Genomic DNA, 21,532 nt, shown 5'->3' on the forward strand with positions numbered 1-21,532 from the left:
CCTACATTGATTGCACTGCTTCTTTGTAGTCTCCTTTTGAATTTTACACTCTCGTTAGTGGTGTAGTGGTTAAAGCATTTGGCTGCTAACGAAAAGGTTGGGTTTCAACCCACCAGCGCTCCACAGGAGAAAGATGAGGCAGAATGCTTCCTTAAAGATTTACAGCCTTGGAAACTCTATGGGACAGTTCTATTCTGTCTATAGGGTCACTATGAGTTGGAATCAACTCAATGGCAGTGGGTTGGATTTTTGGTTTTCTACTGTGTTAAGAAGGTGGGGTGATGCTATCAACCCCTTCAAACATTATTTACACTCCAGTGATGTGCAAGTTTTCACATCCAGCCTTAACTTTATCCTGAGCTCCAGAATTGCTTATCTACAGACAGTTCTTGGATTACGAACGTGTACAGCCAACTGCTACTTGCCCTTTAAATGTAAATGTGTCCTCAGTTTGAAACAAATGAAACAACCCACAACAAATTTCTTCATCACAACACCTTCATCTGCTCCGCATGCAGCTTTTAAATCACTGAAAAGGCTTCCAGTCTTTTCTTGCACCAAAACTTATTGACCCATTGCCACCTAGTCGATTCCAACTCACGACCCTATTGGACAGAGCAGATTCAAACTGCCAACCTTTTGGTTAGCACATAAGCACTTAACCACTGCACCACCAGGGCACCTTCTTGTATTACAGTAAGGCTCAGTAAGAACTGTATGACAGGCTTGTTCCAATTTATCTACAAATTCAACTTAAAGACACACTTAGGAACAGATCTCATTCGTAACCCAGGAATTGCCTTTACTTGTCTACTCAGCATCTCCATGTGGCGATCTCATACTCTAAAGCACATTAGGTCTGTCAACAAACTTACCATCATCTCCCCAAACGTGCTCTGCCTCCAAAGGCACCAGCATACACCCAGTTGCTTATGCCAATAAATTGGAAATCACCCTTGATACTCATTCTTATTCACATCCCACTTCTAATTATCACCCAAGTCCTGCAGATTTTACATTTGATGTTGAAGTCATTTCACTTTTTACCACTTTCACTGCTCCTACCCCAAACAAGTCCCTATCATTTCTCACCATTTCTTCTAACTGATCTCCCTGTAGCTATTCTTGCCCCCTGCAAAGTACTCTACATCCAGCAGCCAGAGAGATCTTTTGGAAATGCAATTCTGATCATATTATTTCTCTACTTAAAACTGTTTCCCTTAGACAGAAATCCTAATCTAGGCCCTGCAAGATGTAACCCTATCTCCTCAGCCACTCCCAACTCCCCTTGCTAACTATGCTCCAACTACTTGATTCTTTTAGTTCCTCAACCATCATACAAGATCATTTTCCTGCTTAGGCACATCACATGAGCTGGTCCATCTCCCAGATCACCCTACCATCATGATCCCTGCACAACTGCAATCCCTTTATACTTCAAGTTCCCATTTAAAAATCACTTACTCTATAAACACCATCCAGCCCAGGTTCCTCTGTACATACCCACTCTTCATTTACCTACAATGGTTAGGTCCCAAAGACCAGGTCATTGTGTGAAAATTGGCATTATCAAAGAAAACTACAAAACATTAGCACAAGATACCAAATGAGACCTACATGAATGGAAGAATGTACCATGCTTATGGATAGGAAGACTTAACATAATGGAAATGTCAATACTACCCAAAGTGATCTACAGATATAATGCAATCCTGATCCAGATTCCATCACCATTCTTTAAAGGGATGGAAAAACTAATCACCAACTTTATAGGCATAAGTAAAGCACTACTAAAGAAGAACAAAGTAGGTGGCCTCACACTTTCTGATCTCAATACCTTTTTCACATCCATGGTTGTCAAAACAGCCTGGCACTGTTACAACAAGGGACACACAGATCAATGGAACAGAATTGAGAACCCACAGGTAAATCCATCCACCTATGGACAGTTGATCTTTGACAAAGAGCTGAAACTCATTAAATGGGGAAGAGAGAGTTTCTTCAACAAATGGTGTTGGCAAAACTAGATATCCATTTGCAGGAAAAAGAAACAGAACCCATATCTCACACCATAAATAAAAGCAAACACAAGATGGATCAAAGACTTAAATGTAAAATCTAAAACTATAGAGATCATCAAAGAAAAAACAGGGATAAACTGACTGCTAACCAGAAGGCTGGTGGTTCAAACCCACCACCCACTCCTGGGAAGGCAGGTTGGGCAATCTACTTTCGGAATGATATCACCTCAGAAATCCAAGGAGGGGTCACTATGAGTCAGATCCAACTTGATGGCAGTGAGTTTGGTTTTTTTTTTTGGTTTACACATGACAGAAATACACTATCAAACATAACTAAAAATACAAAAGACCAGAAGACAAAATAGATGACTGGGACTGCCCAAAAACTAGACATTTATGTGCATCAAAAGATTTCACCAAAAGAAGAGAACCTGCAGACTGAAGAAAATAAAAAATTGGCAACAACAAGTCAGATAAGGGGCTAATCTTGAAAATGCACAGAAACTTCAACACATCAACAACAAAGAGACAAATAATCCAATTGAAAAATGGGCAGAGGATATGAATAGTCACTTTACCAAAGAAGACATTTAGGAAGCCAACAAACACATGAAGACATGCTCATGAACATTAGGTACTAGAGAGATCAAAAACAACAACATATCATCTCATTACTAGCAAAGTTCAAAAAAAGCAGAAAACAACAAATACTGGCAAGGGTATGGAGAGACTGGAACCCTCATACACTGTAGGAATGTAAAATGATGCAGTGACTGTGGAAAATGGCTTGGTGCTTCCTTCCAATGCTGGAAATGAAGTCATATATGATCCAGCAATTCCACTGCTAGGCATATATATATATGCTCTGGTTACTCAGTGCCACTCTGACAGGAATATACCACAAATGGAATGGCTTGAAGAAACAGGAGTTTATTCTCTTACATTTTGGAGGCTTTAAGTCCAAGTTCAAAGTGCCAGGCTCTAGGGGCCGAGTGAAAGCCCCTCAGCCTTGGGCTTCAGCTCTGCCTCCTGCTCCCGGCCCACTGAAGCTAGAGGCTTTTCTTCACTCAGACAGCTGCTGGATGCTGAGGCTGACAAGCCCAAGATTGACAAGTAAAAAGGCACAGTCCTGATGTTACCAAACCACATGGCAAGCCATTAATTCAAGTCCATTGAAAGTCCCAAGGTCAGCAGAGCATGGCAGGCTGCTGAACAACAACATGGCTATATGCAGGGTTCAAGCGTGCCATAAGCTAAGAGACCATTCCCAAAGGCTTCTGCTTATATACAGGAAGCAGACCACATCCCTAAGGCAGCTACTCAGCTGCTCACAGTAGTTTCCACCATGGAAATGATTACCAATCTATCATGGGGAATACTACGTTCCCATGTATTATATTGAGCTGCCCAGCCACTCAACCAGGCCTAGCAAAGTTGACAGACAAACTTAAATACCACAGTATATATACTAGATAAATAAGAGCTGTGACACTATATATGTACTCTCATGTTCATCACACTATTATTCATGATAGCAAAAATATGGAAACAACCTAAGTGCCCATTAGTGGATGAATAGATAAACAAACTATGGTACATACACACAGTGGAACATTACACAACACTAAAGAACAACAATGACTCTGTGAAACATCTCATAACATGGATGAACCTGGAGGATATTATGCTAAGTGAAATTAGTCAATCACAAAAGGACAAAGATTACATGAAACCAGTATCATAAAAGGTCAAGAAAAAGTTTACACACAAAAAGAAATACTCTTTGATGGTTACCAGGATTGGGAGAGAAATAGAGGGTAAACCAGTAACTAGCGAGTTGACACATATTACCTTGGGTGAAGAGGAAGGCAGCATACAGTAAGAGGATGTCTGTTTTACAGCTCCTGACAAACAACAGACACCTAATAAATGTTTCTGAATGATTAAAGAAAAGAAAATTGTCATATGTAGAAGTGGAGGATGACTACAACAGATTACAAAATAAAGGATGAATACAACGGCTCCTTACTTATATCTTGTGACCTAAAATCTGCATTTACGACAATGGTGAAAAAAAAAACCAACATAATGTATGTCAGTCAGTAACAAACACCGAGGTGCAAGGCACAAGTAACACTGGCTGTGATGATTAAGTTTCTCTGTCAGCTTGGCTGGGCCACGATTCTCAGTGGTTTGGTAGTTATGAAATGATGTCACCGTCCCCCATGATGTGATCCGGTGCGATCAGTCAACCAGTTGTAAGGAGGGTAGGGTGGGATATAGCCCTTAGTTAAGTCACAGCCCGAATCAGAGGCAAGAGAGTTTCCCTGGGGTGTGTGGCCTGCATCACTTTTTATCTTAGAAAAGACATAAACCAGGAAAAGCCAGCAGAGAAGGAGGAACCTCAGTACCTCCAAGAAAGAAGAATGGGGAGCACAGCACATCCTTTGAACCAGCGTCTCTGTGCTAAGAACCTCCTACACTCAGGGGAAGACTGATGCCAAGACATACAGACATCTCCAAAGAATGCCAGATCCACAATGCTGAAAGGACGTAAGGGCCTTCCCACAGAACCAATGAGAAAGAAAGCCTTCCCCTAGAGGCAGTGCCCTGAATTTGGACTTCTAGCCTCCCAAGCTATGAGAGAATAAACTTCTGTTTGTTAAAGCCATGCACTTGTGGTATTTCTGTTATAACAGCACTAGATAACTAAGCCAAGGGCCATGAGGGCAAAGAGCGTTAGGCCTGTCTCTGCTGTATTCTCAAAGCCCAGAGTAGTGCTTTGCACACAATGAACATTCAACAAATATTTGGTGAAAGAAAAAATGAAAATTCATAAAGATTTCTTTAACACACACTAAATCATAGCATAACCAATTGGAGTAAGAGGTTATATTAAAATTTTCAATCAGACTATGAATTCAAACTCTTTTCTATAATCATAAGGTATATGGTGTTCAAGTACCATATGTAAAAAGTCTAGTATTCCATATACAACTGGAAATTTAAATACATATTAAAAAATTGGACATTCTGAAAAAAATTTTAGGTTGGAAAAAAATATTAAACTTATGAAAACAGTCATTTAGCACCTGATCTTAGCTGCTCTGTGAGTATGCTGCAATTTAACATGAAGAAATATTTCTGAGAAGAGATGTCATTTTTAAAATTGTAGTTAAACAAGTATTTTGACTGCCTCTAGTCCGACTTGTTATTTAAAGGAAAATTTTTCTGAGTATCCAGGAAAGACTCAAAATGTGAATAAACATCCTAATTCCTGAAGATACTGCCTGAGCCTTCTCTGTTGTGCATTTTTAATTATTAATTCTCACTGAACAGACATGACCCACCGGCCAAAGACCTTCAAAGAATTCCACGGACTCGCCGTGCTCTCACCTTCGGTATCTCTTTGGAGCCCAGAGCTTTGGGACCTTCTCGATTTAGGTAGCTGCGATAAGCTTGGTAATTAGCGCGTTTCTTTTCCAAATCTTCAGGACTTGTAGACTTAGAGGAGAGGAAACGGAAACTGAGCAGTTATGCAAAATTCATGGAAAATTAAGAACATGTCTCTACCAGTGACTATGCAGTCATTTCTGCCCGATTCTTAGCTGTGTGAGTACCACCCAGCTTGCATACACCTGACTGAGATCCTGCCCGGTTCTTAGCTGTGTGAGTACCACCCAGCTTGCATACACCTGACTGAGATCCTGCCCGGTTCTTAGCTGTGTGAGTACCACCCAGCTTATATACACCTGACTGAGATCTTTGCATCAGTCCTTCTCACACTTTGCCATCTCTAAGCAAATAAATGAAAGAGTGCGTTTTATTTTAGAAATTCATATTAATTTTAAATTCTATTCCATAATATATCCATGCTCATTTTAAGGTAAAAATAAAGCTTTTCCCAAGTGAACTTGATCACCCAAGATGATAAGCTATGTTCATCCTATGACTTTCAACACCCTTCAAACACGGCTCTGTACCAGTGGGAGTATGAGCACCCCCACGAAAGCCTTCATCTAAGCAAACAAACAAACAAAAACCAAACCCACTGCCATCGAGTCGATTCTACTCATAGCGACCCTCACTGGGTTCCCGAGGTGGTAAATCTTTACGGAAGTCGATTGCCTGGTCTTGCTTCCACAGAGTGGCTGGTGGGTTTGAACCACCAACCTTCATCTAAGCATCCAGTTCAAATAAGGAGCAAGGTTTCTGCCAAAGAACAGACCCATTCTATATGCCCCTGTTCTCCTCATATATGTCTTCTCTCCCCCATTCTATTTCTTTCAGGAGATCTGAAAAGATTAGTGTATCTCAGAAAATCCTGGGAAATTTTTAACTATGTACCCCAAGACCCACCTCCAGTTTCTGATTCAGGGATATGGCTAGGGCATGTGTGTGAAAAAACGTCCTGGATAATTCTGATTTTAAAATCGTAACAAGATGGCCTCTGTTTTTTTTTTTTTTTTTTAATCTTTCTACTTTACATTATTTTTAAGTTGTAAGTCATCCCAAATCTCTAAAAGTAGGCAGAATAGTATTCTAATATAAAGAAATGACTTAATAAATAAGCTAGTTAAATAGCTATGAGTTAAATAAGCCATTTTGGGATGGGTGTAGAACCTACTCATAATTTTTAACAGTGGTTGTCAAATGTTGGTGTGCATTCAAACCATTTAAGGAGTCTATTAAATACAGCTGCCCAAGCTGTCTGCCCTGGGAACCCATATTTTTAACAAGCTCTGCAGGAGAATCCAATACACATCAAAATGGGAAAAACATTCATTGATAACATTAATTCCACAGGAAAAAAAATTATGAATCCTAAACAACTTATAAAATAACTTCTGAAGTATAGCCATTTATGAAATCTAAATTACCTGTTCCTTGACCAATAAACTAAAATTATTCTATACATTGTAATGTTCCCCAACTGAGTCATTTCTACTCCCCCTTTGAAAACTACAGTGCAAAGAAACAGTGCCATTTAAAGATTTATGTTCTTTAAGAACAAGTCAAGCCTCTGTAAACTGAACATATTTAGTGTGCCTAAAGAAAAACATTCATCTTCCAGATAAATATTTTCTGAAGATAAATCTGAGACCAAAAAGTTAATTGTTCCTCTAAGCACATTTATGAGCACTGACCAGACAAGTATTTTCAGATCACCGCCCTTTCACTGTTCTGCACTAAAAAATAATGGTGATGAGCAGCTAAAATAGACAAGTCTGCTTTAAAGTGCCCAAGAGGCAAGAAGGAATAAATAGTGGTTTCTCATTATGAAGATAAAGTGGTTCTATATTTAAAAAAGACAATTTGCTTCTCAAATATATTTGAAAACAAAGAAAACTTTTCAAATGCATTTTGTATTTCACCATTTTCCCCTTTGAAAATGATTTCAGTATCTCAACATTGTTATATAAGAGCAAAAAGGAGCAAATTCAGAACAAATCCAAATTACAATTATTCTAACCATAATAGTGAAATACTTTTTATCTAAATACCGATTATGTACCAGATTGTTGTAAGTGGCTTCATGCATTAGCTCACCAGGTACTGTTATCCCATTCTACGGATGAGGAAACTGAGGCAGAAGAGGGTAAGTCACTAAACCAAGGTCCCACATCTGCTCAGTGCCAGGGCTATGATTCACAACTGGCTCCAGAGTCCGTGCTGAGAACCACTGGTTATTCTGTTTTGTTTGGTTTTTTGGCTCCGGGGCCCAGGCTCTGCCACTTACTTAATTAAGCTGGGTGATCTCGGAATAGTTACTTTAACTCTTCCAGCCTGTTTCTTCATCTTTAAAAGTTTGATAATAAAAGTAAACTTCACACATTGCTATTGTAAAGATACACATACATGAAGTACTAGCATGACATCTAACATACAATAACACTCAAATACTGGCTAATTCAGCTATATTAGCTATAATTTATAATACTTGGCTATATTAATAATCCATATTAAAGAGTTAGTCATATTAATAATCTATATTCTGCAATGGCTTCTAAATAAAATGATATTTCAAAAGTACTATAATCAGTTATAAAGTTAGAAAGAAAACAGAACATAATTAATCCCTGGTCAATACACAGCTTCAAAATGATACAGTTTAGAAAGCTGCTACCTCTTTTTTAGTTGGAGAACTTTTAGTTTTCTTGGGTGTTTTTGTTTCTCCTTTCAATTCAATAGCATTTTCTTTTCTTTTTGAGCCCACAGGCTCTACCTCTTTGTAAGAATGCTGTTCTTTTTTTTTCAGAAGTGCTAGCTTAGCACTGGCCTTTGGAGAGAGTTCTCCTACTTTATGAGGTGATGTCTTAGAACATGGCTGAGATCCCTCTGAATGTTCACATTTAGTTTGTTTCTTAGGACTGAAGTTCACTCTGTCGTCTGAGAACTGTTCTGTTTTTACTAGGAAGAAAGAAAAGATTATGATTATTGCTTTTAGGAAATGGTACCCATTATCAACCATTGTTTTCATTTTTCAGCAGAGCAGTCTTAGTAGTAAACATTATTATGTGGTGACTTCATTAACACACTCAGATTTCTTTTTTTTAATTATGATTTGGGTGAAAGTTTACAGAGCAAATTCACTTTCCATACAGCAGCTCACATACACTTTGTCTCATGACATTGACCACAATTTAACACAATGCAACAGCTCTCCTCCCACTTCCTCCCCATAGTTACCTCTTCCCTGTGTCCTTCCCTCCATGCACTCCTGCCCCCTGAGCTGTCTCCCTGTGCATAAGCAGCCCTTCTTTCTCCCATAATTGTTCTCTCTGAGGATCTACCTAATGTAAATGTCACCTCATAGATTTATTTTTTAATTGGACATCTGGAGATTACTTCTTTGTAAAACCAGTTCAAATTAAGGGATTTGTCTCTTTTTAACGTAAACTATTCATTTCTTGAATAAATATGGTAACCTACATCTAGAAACATGGAATTCACTCCACAGATAAACGTCAATGATCTGAAATTTACAGAGAAAACTCACTGACTAAAGTATGTGACATAAAAATTCTGTTTTTAATACAGGTTGAAAGCCAAAATCTTGAAGTTTCAAGACCAACAGGTACTAAATGAACAGATTTATTAAAGTATTAAGATCATCTATAGTAGCAGATGGTTCTATATCAGGCCCCTAAAGAATAAAACCTACAGTCAGCTGGAGAGCTTCAGATGACCTGGACATATGAGTCAACTCTAAACACCTAATTCTCTGTCTTACTGACTGAAGTCCACACATTGCACTATACTTGGAAATTAACAGGAAGCCAAGAACTATTAACACATTTCTCACACCATCAGAGCAGATGGGCATTCTGTAGCACCTGCTACTCAAACAGCTTTCAGAGTCGTCTAAGTGATTTCTGTCTACTAGTCCTATGAAATGTCTACCTGAAAACACAAGGCAATTATTCAACAAAATGTTTCAACAAGGTTACCGTGAATTTTCTTCTGTAAAGACAAGTATTCTAACTTACTTTCTTCTTCTAATATTACCTTTACGAGGACATTTATGTTTTTCTGTTCTACTTAAATTGGCTTGGACAGACGAAGATGTTTCTTTCTCTTCTGGGTCCTTCCGGGTCTAAGCAAATTTAAAAAGTGTCAAATGTGACAAATAATAGGAAAAACTATTATTACTACCACAAAATGTATTGTTAAGAATGATTAAAGATTTAATTCTAAGTTTAAAGGCCACTTTCCAACCTAGCAGGATACATCAATAAACTTTCTTTCATTCATCTACACAATTTCTGGGGCAAATAAATAATGTTTTATTACTTCATGTTATAGATGAGGAAACTGATATGAGGGTATAAAAATACACCTATAAAAAATTATCCTTGTTCATCTCAAATGAGGAAAATCTGGAAGTAGAAAACTTACTTTTACTTCTTTCATCTCAACTCTCAAAATTGTTACTACTATTCTACTGAAAACTAAATTCTAAACCAAAAAGACTTTTAAAATAAAAACAATCTAAAGCTCAGAACAAAAGAAAAATAAGATCATTTTCTCAAAAAGGAAAAAAATAATAATCGCTTGCTCTCTCAAAACGCCATTTTTCAAAAATATCACAAATGAGGATTTCCCATACAGTATTCTTAAAAATAATTATAATTTCAATGCCTTTAGAGGAAGTAAGACTTTTCAAATGGCAAAATCCCAGCCACTTCCTATTGTCTTATAACTGCCAGCTTAAGTCTTGGCCCTTGAGAGTAACTAAATTTGCAAATCCCTGCTTTGAAAGAAAGAAGTAAAATCCTTATCAGATACTGAGTATCAGATATTTATAGTGACAGTTATATTAAGAGAATGTGATATATTAGAAGTAAAGGCTAGCTTACTGGAGATAAAGTGATGAAAACACTTTTGATGCTTTTAAAGATCTCTCCCTAAAAATATTATTATTAATTGAGACTATTTAATATACAAGTTGTTTTTTGCATTTCTCTTATTATAGTTCTTAAAATCAACCAATTAGAAATAGCAAAATTGTACCTCCCAAAGAGGTAGTAATTAATATTAAAGTTATTAAACTGTGTTCCACATAAATTTTTATAAACTCTGGTAGTGCTAACCAGAAGGCTGGAGGTTCAAATCCACCAGCCACTCCTCGGAAGGAAGGTTGGGCAATCTCCTTCCATAGTGATACTGCCTTGGAAACCCATGGAGGGGTCGCTATGAGTCGGGTCTGAATAGAGGGCAAATAACAACAACAATAACATTCTCTGAATATGCACATAAGAGCCCTTCATGATAGTGAGTAAGGAGAAGGTAAAATTCCTTATTTTGTGAAGAAAGGCTCTGGTTTGCTTTGGTTCTATCTTCTTTTAGACAGAACTAGTTTCTCAATGAGCTTCCCAAAAACATTTTTACAAATTAATTTACTTGTATTCTAGAAAAACTACTCATGGTTGTATATAGTGCCTAGAATATACAGGTATGAAAAGGTACACACTGATTTCTATCATACATTCATTCAGAGTACAAACAGCCTGACATAAGCCACCTTTTTGGTCTTGGGTTCTTCATCCAACATGGCTAACGTTCTGGCAAATTCTTCATCCTCATGCAGTTGCCTCTCCAACTGTAAAAAGTGTCAACACAGTGAGTTGCTTTTGTTTTTTATAAATGATGGCTTATTCTTTGAAAATGATACTTAGAAAAAAGTAGAAAAACATTTTCCAGAATATGACTATGATATTTTTCCACTTCAAATTAATAGTCAAGTATCACAGGGTGCTAATCAAAAGGTTGACAGTTCAAACTACCAACCACCCACGCCACAGGAGAAAGATGAGGCTGTCTGCTTCCGTAAAGATTTACAGCCTCAGAAACTTGATGGGGCAGTTCGACTGTCCTGTAGGGTCACTATGAGTCAGAATTAACTCAATGGCAGTGGGTTATTACAGGTTTATTTCACTTAGCCAAATTACATTTCTGAACATACATTTCTAGTTTACCAGGCATGACAAATAAATTCAGCATATTCTGAAAGTCACATTTCTTATCAAATTTGAAGCCTATAGTTTTTTCTTAATGGTCTTAATGCAACACTTACAGATCTTTTATTTGTGTTTATTTTAAACTCTAGAAAGAGCTCTGAAAGGAAACTCAACCTGATGGAAAAACAATAGCCTAGAGGATACAAAGGGAGCTCTGGTAGCATAGTGCCTAAGGCACTTGACTGCTAACCAGAAGGCTGGCAGTTCAAATCCACCAACCACTCCTCAAAAGGAAGATGGGGCAATCTACTACTGTAGTGATACTGCCTCGGAAAGCCAAGTAGGGGTAGCTATGAGTTGGGTCTGACTCGACGGCACATAACAAAAACAGAAGATACAAAAGAAAAAGTGAATCTAAGAAATTAAGAAAGTAACATAAATTTTTAAGCATACAACAGCAAGATACAGATAAATGTAACCATCAAACTCCCATTTTCAATTACTAACTCAAACGTATCCGTTAACTTTTAAAAATCTAAATCATCATGTTAGTTTTCCTAACATGCTAATGCAACACACAAAGCAGACATTCCAGTTACACTGCTGTATTTCCAGAAGAGACTGCACAGTATTGGAAATTGTTCTCAATATAAACTAAATGGTTTTGTGCTCTCTAGTAAAAGGGTCTAATTTAACACTAAACAAACAACAAACATATGCCCATACTATTCAAACAAAAGGAAAGACCTCAAAATCCACTCAGTCCAAAAGAAAAGGCTTGGAAATTGGCATAAACCTGATGAGAACATGGTAATCTTGTGTAAAATGAACTAACCCAAACTATGCAGAACTGTAAGCAAGCCAGATAGATGTGATAAGTATGTTCTCTGTTGACTAACATGTCTTTACCAAAATTGAACTACACATCTAATTACTAAAAACAATTTGAAAATCTTGCACATAACTCTGAATCCACCATGGTCTTGGAAGGATTTCTAATTGAGCTCTGTACCACTACATATCAAGCTATATAGTTAGTGTGCTTCTCATAAAGAGGCCAGATGTTTTAGAGGATGGAAGAAAAGCAACTGGTATACTTCCATCAGAAATTCATTATTGGTAATAATGGCATCATGTGATCAAGAGTCCTGTATTGTAATACATCACTCAGATCAACAGATGATGTTATCATGCTGACTTCCATGTCAAATACTAGACACACATTTACTAAATGAGTAAACAAAGAGGTGAAAGTGAAGGGGAAAAAATACCTCCTACTGGCGTAATTCAGGAACCCTGGTTGCACAGTGGTTAAAGAGCTCAGCTGCTACAAGGTTGGCAGTTTCAACCCACCATTCATTCCACAGCAGAAAGACAAGGCAATCTGCTTCTGTAAAGATTTACAGTCATGATGATTCAGAATTGATTCAAGGGCAGTGAGTTTATTTGGTTAGAGGGAAAAGACATCAACAATCATTTACAACCTAAAATTCCTTCAGCAGATTAATTAATTAACAAACAAGATCCTGAAAGAATGTTGAAAATGTGGAAATAGAGAATTTTGATACAAAGTACCATACCTGGTTTGGAAAGGATAGGGTGAACTGCCAATACTTGGAACAGATAAGGAAAAGTTAGTTCCTTAGAAATTCAGAGTTTTGTCTGGATCACCTCTGCTACCTTGAAATGGGTAGAAATCTGTTGTTGGTAGTTTACCTAAGTCAATGCAATCAAATAAGATAAAAAATGATGGTGAAAACACAAACTACAAACTGCCAAATTAATGAAATGTGAATAATCATACATACTCCAGAATAATGGAACACAGCTCTCTCACAAGAGTATTTATCAAGAGCCTGTCCTGTCAGGCTGAACTATTAGGTATGTCTATGAAATGGGGAGTGTATCCAAGAACTTGTATAGGGTTGGCAGACAATGGTCCTATAAGTTTATGTGAATGATCAGAATTCCAAGGTGTATAGTTGAGCTGACAAGGGGAAAGGTTGTGGTCACTGCTTGGTCACAGCCAGCAACCAAGAGGGACCGAGTAGTTGAACCTGTGGGCTTGGGACTATAGTTGCAGGGGACATCAAGCTCAATTGGCATAACATACTATACAAAACATTGTTCTACCTCCTACTTTGGCAAGTAGCAACTGGGATCTTAAAAGCTAGCAAGCTGCCATCTAGATACAACAATGGGTCTCTCCTCATCAAGAGCAAAGAAGAATGAAGAAAACCAAAAATTCATGGAAACAATTAGTCCTAGCGACTGATACACCATCCGATCTGCAGCCTATACGACTATGAGACCAGAAGAACTAGATGGTGCCCGGCTACCACTGTTATCCACTTGGAAGGGGATCTATGTAGGAGATCCTTGATAGAGAGGGAGAACAATGTGGAACAAAACTCAAAATCATTTGGAGAAAATAAAGGGGGGGGGACCAGGTTTGCTGGTCCGATAGAGCCTGGTGGAACCACTGAGACTATGGCCCCTAGCTGCCCTTCAGATCTGGAATTGAACCCACACCCGTGGTTTCCAGCCAAACAAAAGACAGGCAGTATCAGTTGAACATTTACCTCAGGTAGATACATTCCTTGGAGAGAACAATCATGGGAGAAAGAAGGGTTGCTTATGCACAGGGAGACAGCTCAGGGCACAGGAGAGCATGGAGGGATGGACACTGGGAAGAGGTAACTATGGGAAGGAAGTGGGAGGGGAGCTGCTGCATTGTAAATTTTGGTCAATGACATGAGACAAAGTATATGTGAACTGCTGTATGGAAAGTGAATTCGCTCTGTAAAATCTTCACCCAAATCACAATAAATAAAATAAAATTTAAAAAATAAAAATAAAAAAAAAAAGCTAGCAAGCTGCCATCTAGATACAACAATGGGTCTCTCCTCATCAAGAGCAAAGAAGAAAGAAGAAAACCAAAATTAATGGAAACAATCAGTCCTGCCGACTGGTACACCATCCAATCTGCAACCTATACAACTATGAGACCAGAAGAACTAGATGGTGCCCGGCTACCACTGTCATCCACTTGGAAGGGGATCTAGGAGATCCTTGATAGAGAGGGAGAACAATGTGGAACAAAACTCAAAATCATTTGGAGAAAATAAAGGGGGGGGGACCAGGTTTGCTGGTCCGATAGAGCCTGGTGGAACCACTGAGACTATGGCCCCTAGCTGCCCTTCAGATCTAGAATTGAACCCACACCCGTGGTTTCCAGCCAAACAAAAGACAGGCAGTATCAGTTGAACATTTACCTCAGGTAGATACATTCCTTGGAGAGAACAATCATGGGAGAAAGAAGGGTTGCTTATGCACAGGGAGACAGCTCAGGGGGCAGGAGTGCATGGAGGGATGGACACTGGGAAGGGGTAACTATGGGGAGGAAGTGGGAGGGGAGCTGTTGCATGGTCGTGAATTGTGGTTAATGTCATGAGACACAGTGTATGTGAACGGCTTTATGGAAAGTGAATCTGCTCTGTAAATCTTCACCCAGATCACTATTTAAAAAAAAAAAAAAAAGAGCCTGTCCTGTGCCAGGCACTAAGATGAGCACTGAGGTCAAAACAGTTGAGTAAGACATAAATGCCCCCGCTTTTGTGGAGTATGGAGCCTATACATAGGAAGACACTTAAATAGCAATTATAATAAGTAATAACTGTAGCTACAATCAGGTGCTACAAAGTATGTTAAGTGACAATATAGCTAGGAGAATCTGAGAAAGTGTCACTTAAGCTAGTAATTAAGAAGGGGATTCAGACAGCAGGTATCAAAGCCCGAAGCCTCTGAGAGAGACGAGGACTCCTCCTTGAAATACTTTCTTCATTGGCTTTCATGAAATACCACATTCTCCTGACTCCCTTCCTACCTCACTAGCAACTCTTTCTCAGTCTCTTGCTGGATCCTCCTCTACTCTCTAACCTCTAAATGTTAACAGTGCCCCAGTGCTCAATCCTGACACATTCTTTCTTTTCTGTTTACGTCTCTTCCCATGATCTCATCCAGTTACACTTGTTTTAAATACCATCAACTGCTAATGATTCCCCAATATACATTCAACCTAGGCCTGTCCTCTAAATTCCAGACACTGCTATCCAACCACCTCCTCAGCAAGGTCATTTAGAAGTCTATTAGGGATCTCAAACTTAACATGTCCAAAACAGAACTCCTGATGTCTCTGTATCAAACCTGCTACACTGCCTCCAGTGTTCTAGTCTCAGTAAATGGTACCACCATGCATCCAGTTGTGCTCAGATCAAAACACTTGAGAGTTATCCTTGAATCCTCTTTCCCTCACACCTTACATTCACTCTATTAGCAAAAACTTAAAGGCTATACTTTCAAAACACATACAGATTATGACAATTTCTCACCACCACTTCCACCCTCATGTAAGCCAACATTTCCTCTCACCTACCCTTCCATACCAGCCACTCCTCAGAAGGAAGACTGGGCAATCTACTTCCTCGGAAACCCAAGAAGAGTTGCCATGAGTCAGATTCAACTTGATGGCAGTGAGTTTGGATTTTTTGGTGTTACCCTTCTACGACAGTCTCCAAACTGGTCTACTACCGCTCCTGCCCCAGTAGGGTCTACTAGCCTCACAGCAGCCAGGATGATTTTTTAAAAAAGATCCATCAAGTCATCACTTCTATATTCTAAACTCCAATGGCTTCCCATCTCACTGAAACTAAATCCAAAGCCCTTACCATCCAAACATCTTTTTTTAGTTGGTATCAAAGACCTATCACGACCTATAGGATTTGATGCTGGCCATTTCTCCAAATTCTTCTCATACCACTACCCTTATTTTACTCTAGCCATATTGATTTCTTTGAACACATAAAGAACACTCCTACCTTAGGACATGTGCACGGACTGACACAATGGCTGCAATGATGGGCTCAGGCATAGGAAAGATTGTGAGGATGGTGCGGGACTGGGCAGGATTTTGTTCTGTTGTACACAGGGTCATTGAGTCAGAACCAACTCAACAGCACCTAATAATAGTATGCTTGGAAGAAATCTTCCTCCAGAAAGCCAACTTGATGGCTTGCTGTATCACTGCATTTTATGCCCAAAGGTCATTCCTCAGAGAGGCCTTCCTAACCTCTCTATTTAAAACAGAACACTCATAACCCCAATGATTAATCCAAACCATTTGATCTTTAACTTTGTTTTCAATGGCACCTACAATGACCTGATATTTCTTTTTTTTCTACTTTTTTTTAACAGCAGTATCTCTAATATCTAGAACACTGCCAGACATGCAGTAAGAGATCAATAAGAACTTGTTAAATAAACACATGGGCTTAGTGGTCAAGAAAGAGCTCTAAACTGGAGATGGATTTAGGGGTCATCAACATATACATAGAAGTAGATGAGATAGCCCAAACTGTATGTATAAAGTAAAGAAAATGAAATTATAAATAAACTAAAGGAAACATCCACTAACAGGAGGAAAAAAAAAAAAAAAACAAAAACTAGTAATAAATCTGGAACCAAGTAATTATCTCCTGCTTTCATCATTTATCTTTTACATAAACTTAGGTTTTCACATATTAGATTTTAACTTATTTTATACATAATTCTTCCAATGAAGCACAATCCAAAGTTAGACCAGAACAAGTTTGACTATTTGCCTAGCTAATTAGCAGTCACAACATCAAGTTATCAATGCTATGTATGCGAAATGCCAATACCTCAGCATCTTCATCAAGTTGTAGTTGCCTGGCGATGGCTTCATCATTTAACCTGGAATTAGCTGTATTTTGTGGAGGCTATATTTCAATGAAAATGAAGCAAGATTAGCATAAACCTTAAGTTAAGAATAAAGTGTTTTTTCTTGACTGTTGCCGATTAAATAAAATGATGAGAGGTGAGTGCACGCGTGATAGAATAAGTGCGATCCACACAGACCAGGACAATCGTGCTCACAGTTACTTCCTGAACACAGCCAATTTCCCAATGAGTAAATATCCTCCAGACAGATGGCTCTCAATTCCACTGACAAGTTTCAAAAAAAACCTGTAGATGAATATCTTGACCTGAGAAGTCCAGAACACTGGCAAACCAATATGTGAGAATGATTACATTGTCCTCTGGAGGCACTAACGAAATCAACAACCACGGCACACCATTTGGCAGGCTTTAACTCAGGGGACTATTTTGCTATAATTTATCTGTATGTATGCTTCCTCAATGGCTAGAAAAAGATGACTCCAATATCAATCATAATAGAGAAGGTAAAAAGTATAGCACAGTTATGCCCTATGCAGAAAGGATGTATTTATGCCCTCATTTGACGATGAATTAGAAAACTGTCCAATTTTGTCTGAGGTAAATAGTAAAATGAGTTTGCATTTTGTGTTTAACTTAAATTCTGAGAATAAGAATTTTTTTCTTACAGTTTAAATGATCTTTCCTATTCCAATTTAAAAAAAAAAATTAAATGTATAATATTTTAACTCCCTCATCCTCTAAAATGAGGGCAAGATATACTTTTTCCATAATCATAGAAAGATTATTTTCATTCATAAAATATGTTGACCTACTGATAAAGCCCAAATTGCCCCTCTTATTAATAAAAGTGAATCGGTAAAAAGCCTGGACACTCTTACTTGCACCTAGAACACTCACCTCTTTTCTTTTGCTCGACACCATCTTCCTTTCTGATCTTTGGATACTTGCAGTTCCAAAATAATCAACCACTGATGTTGGGGTAAGTTTTATTGGTGATAAAGGCTTATTCATGGTCTTAGTGTTTTCTTCAGTCTTTTCCATGTTTGATGCTCCAAGATAACTATGTGCAGATTCTCCATTCTCTCTTGATTTAAAGGTTGCCTTCTTGCACATAAAGTCATCTTCTTCATCTTAATAAAATAAACCAATTTTAAAAATAAAACATCAATTCTAATTATCCAAAACCACCACTTCTGACAGTTTTATAAAAACTATACAAGAATTTTCCAGTAACGTAATAGACAGTGTTTCACTGCTATTCATAAAGTTTTCATTGGCCAATTCTTTCAGATGTGGATGGCCCCTTCCTTCACCCATATATGCATGTGAAAGCCTCATATGCAAGTGAAACTTGGTCAGTGAACAAGGAAAACCAAAGAAGAGCTGATGCTTTTTAATTGTGGTATTGGCACAGAATTCTGAAAGTACAATGGACTGCCAGAAGAATGAACAAATCTGTCCTGGAAGAAGTCTCACTAGAATGCTCCTTGGAAGCAAGAATGACCAGGCTTTTTTGGTCATGTTATCAGAAGAGATCATTCCCTGGAGGAGGACATTATGCTTGATAAAGTGCAGGGTCAGTGAAGAAGGGTAAGACCGTCAACAAGATGGACTGACACAGTGGCTACAACAATGGGCTAAGGTAAAGCAAGGACTATGGGGATGGTGCACGATGAGGCAGTGTTTTGTTCTGTTGTACACAGGGTTGCTATGAGTCGGAGCCAACTCAACAGCACCTAACAACAACATAGAACAGCTACAAAATTCTAAGGATTTTTTTCTTCCTATCTACCAAATCCAACAACCAGCTTCACAATTACCAATGCCAGAACTATAGTACACTATCCTTCCTGCCCCAATTACTATCCAGTGTACACAAATCTATTTATTCACTCATGTATTCAAAATATTTACAGAGCACACATCATATGCCACGCATAGATCTAAGTGCTGAAGATAAAGGAGAAATAAAAAAAGACAAGATTCCTGCCTGCATGGAGAATGGAGTCTAGAAAACATATACAAATAAACATATATTATCCAGTTAAAAGTACTATAAAGAAAAAGTAAAACAGAGTTAAAGAAGTAAGGAGTGATGAAGAGTGCTCTTTTAGACGGGGTGGCCAAGAAAAGCCTCTTTGGTGAGCAACAATTAAACAGAGCCCTGAAATGAAGATACCTAAGGCAAGAGCTCAGAAGGAAGGTTGGGCAATCTATTTCCGTAGTGATACTGCCTCGGAAACCCAAGGAGGGGTCAGACTCGATGGCACATAACAACAACAACAACAAGGCAAGCACATTCAGGCAAAGAAAACTACAACTGCAAAAGTCTTAAAGTGAGTGTACTTGGAGGTCAATGTGACTGGAGCACAAAGAAGGAAAGCTGCAAGACTTAAAGTCACAGAGCTAGGGCCTAAATTCTAAAGGACTTTTTATTTCATGGAACCACTTAATGGAATTCTATGTAGCAATAAAAAATTTAAACATATATTCATATTTACTGACACAAATATATATGTTTGTTAAGTAACATTATATGTTTAATGATGTGTGTGTATGTGTGCACAAAACAAGGCCAAGAGCCAATTGTGGAACAGACCATCAATTGCTCATATGCAAGTTCAAGTTCAAGCTGAATAAAATTAAAACACATCCACAAAAGCCAAACGCAACCCTAAGTATACCCCACTTGAAATTAGAGACCATCTCAAGAATAGGTTTGATACACTAAACACAAACAACCAAAGACCACGAGTTGTGGGATGACATCAATGACACCATACATGAAGAAAACAAAAAGACAGGAAAGAAAGAAAAGACCAAAATGGGTATCAGAAGAGACTCTGAAACTTGGCCCATGAACGTACAGTAGCTAAAGCAAAATGGAAAAAATAATGAAGTAAAAGAGTTGAACAGATTTCAAAGGGCAGCTCAACACAACAAAGTAAAATATTAAATGAAACGTGTGAAGACCTCGAGTTAGAAAGCCAAAAGCAAAGACACGCTTGGCATTTTTTAAGCTGAAAGAGCTGAAGAAAAAATTCAGGCTTGAGTTGCAATATTTCAGGAAGCATCAAAAGAAAATGGAAGAAAGAGGCAGAGTTACCGTACCAAAAAAAACTGGTCCACAATCAACCATTTCAGGAGATATCATATGATCATTGATGGTATTGAAGGAAGAAATCCAAACTGCATAAAAGGTACTGGAGAAAAACAAAGTCCAAGATTTGACAGAATATCCACTGAGATGTTTCAACGAATAGATGCAACACTGAAAGCACTCACTCATCTAAGCCAAACAATTGGGAAAAAAGCTACCTGGCCAACTGACTAGAAGAGATCCATAGTTATGCATCTTTATCCATATTTATGCATCCACATTTCTGTGATTCCAAAGAAAGGTGATCCAACAGAATACGGAAAGTATCAAACAATATCATTAATACCACATGCCAGTAAAATTTTGCTAAAGATAATTCAAAAATGGTTACAAAGATACATCAACAGGAAATTGCCAGAAATTCAAGCAGGATTCAGAAAAAGATGAGGGATATCATTGCTAATGTCAGATGGATCTTGGCTGAAAGCAGACAATACCAGAAAGATGTTTACCTGTGTTTTGTTGACTATGCAAAGGCACCTGACTATGTGGATCATAAGACATTATAAGTAATGGCAAACCTCTACACAGACCAAAAGACTCTGAACAGAACAAGGGGATACTACATGGCTTGAATTCAGGGAAAATGAATGTCAGGACTGCATCCTTTCACCACACTTACTCAATCTGCATGCTGAGCAAATTATCTGAGAAGCTGGACTATATGAAGAAGAATGCAGCATCAGAATTGGAGAAAGATTCATTAACAACTTCTAATATGCAGATGATACAACCTTGTGTGCTGAAAGCAAAGCAGACTTGAGGCACTTACTGATGGAGATCACAGACTACTCAGTATAGACTACACTTTCACATAAAGAAAACAAACTCCTAACAAATGGACAGGTAAGGAACATCATAAGAAACGTAGAAAACACTGAAGTTGTCAAGGACTTATTCTACCTGAATCCACAATCAATGACCAGGGAAGCAGCAGTCAAGAAATCAAACAACATACAGCACTAAGTAAATCTGCTGAAAAACACTTTAAATAAAGTGTTAAAAAGAGAGTTCCGGCAAGATGGCGGACTAGGCAGAAGAACTGCACAGATGCTCTTCAACAAAGAAAAGGGAAACCAATTAACACAGACACAGAAGATAATCTTGGACCCCTGAGCCTTGAAGGGAAG

General features: G+C 38.2%; 1 protein-coding gene across 1 annotated transcript in view; it reads right to left on the bottom strand.

Moving 5' to 3' along the window:
* Positions 1–21,532, bottom strand: part of RFC1 (replication factor C subunit 1) — a 107,922-nt gene that overhangs the window by 27,523 nt on the left and 58,867 nt on the right. Inside the window, 6 exon segments of the mRNA XM_007947135.2 lie at positions 5,418–5,525; positions 8,149–8,432; positions 9,531–9,618; positions 11,047–11,124; positions 17,203–17,280; positions 18,140–18,372. Coding sequence (XP_007945326.2) covers positions 5,418–5,525; positions 8,149–8,432; positions 9,531–9,618; positions 11,047–11,124; positions 17,203–17,280; positions 18,140–18,372 — 869 coding nt within the window.

This window comes from Orycteropus afer, unplaced genomic scaffold, assembly GCF_000298275.1.
Source record: "Orycteropus afer afer isolate SDZICR_OR568_19922 unplaced genomic scaffold, OryAfe1.0 scaffold00176, whole genome shotgun sequence".
In the NCBI taxonomy this organism is placed as follows: Eukaryota; Metazoa; Chordata; class Mammalia; order Tubulidentata; family Orycteropodidae; genus Orycteropus; species Orycteropus afer.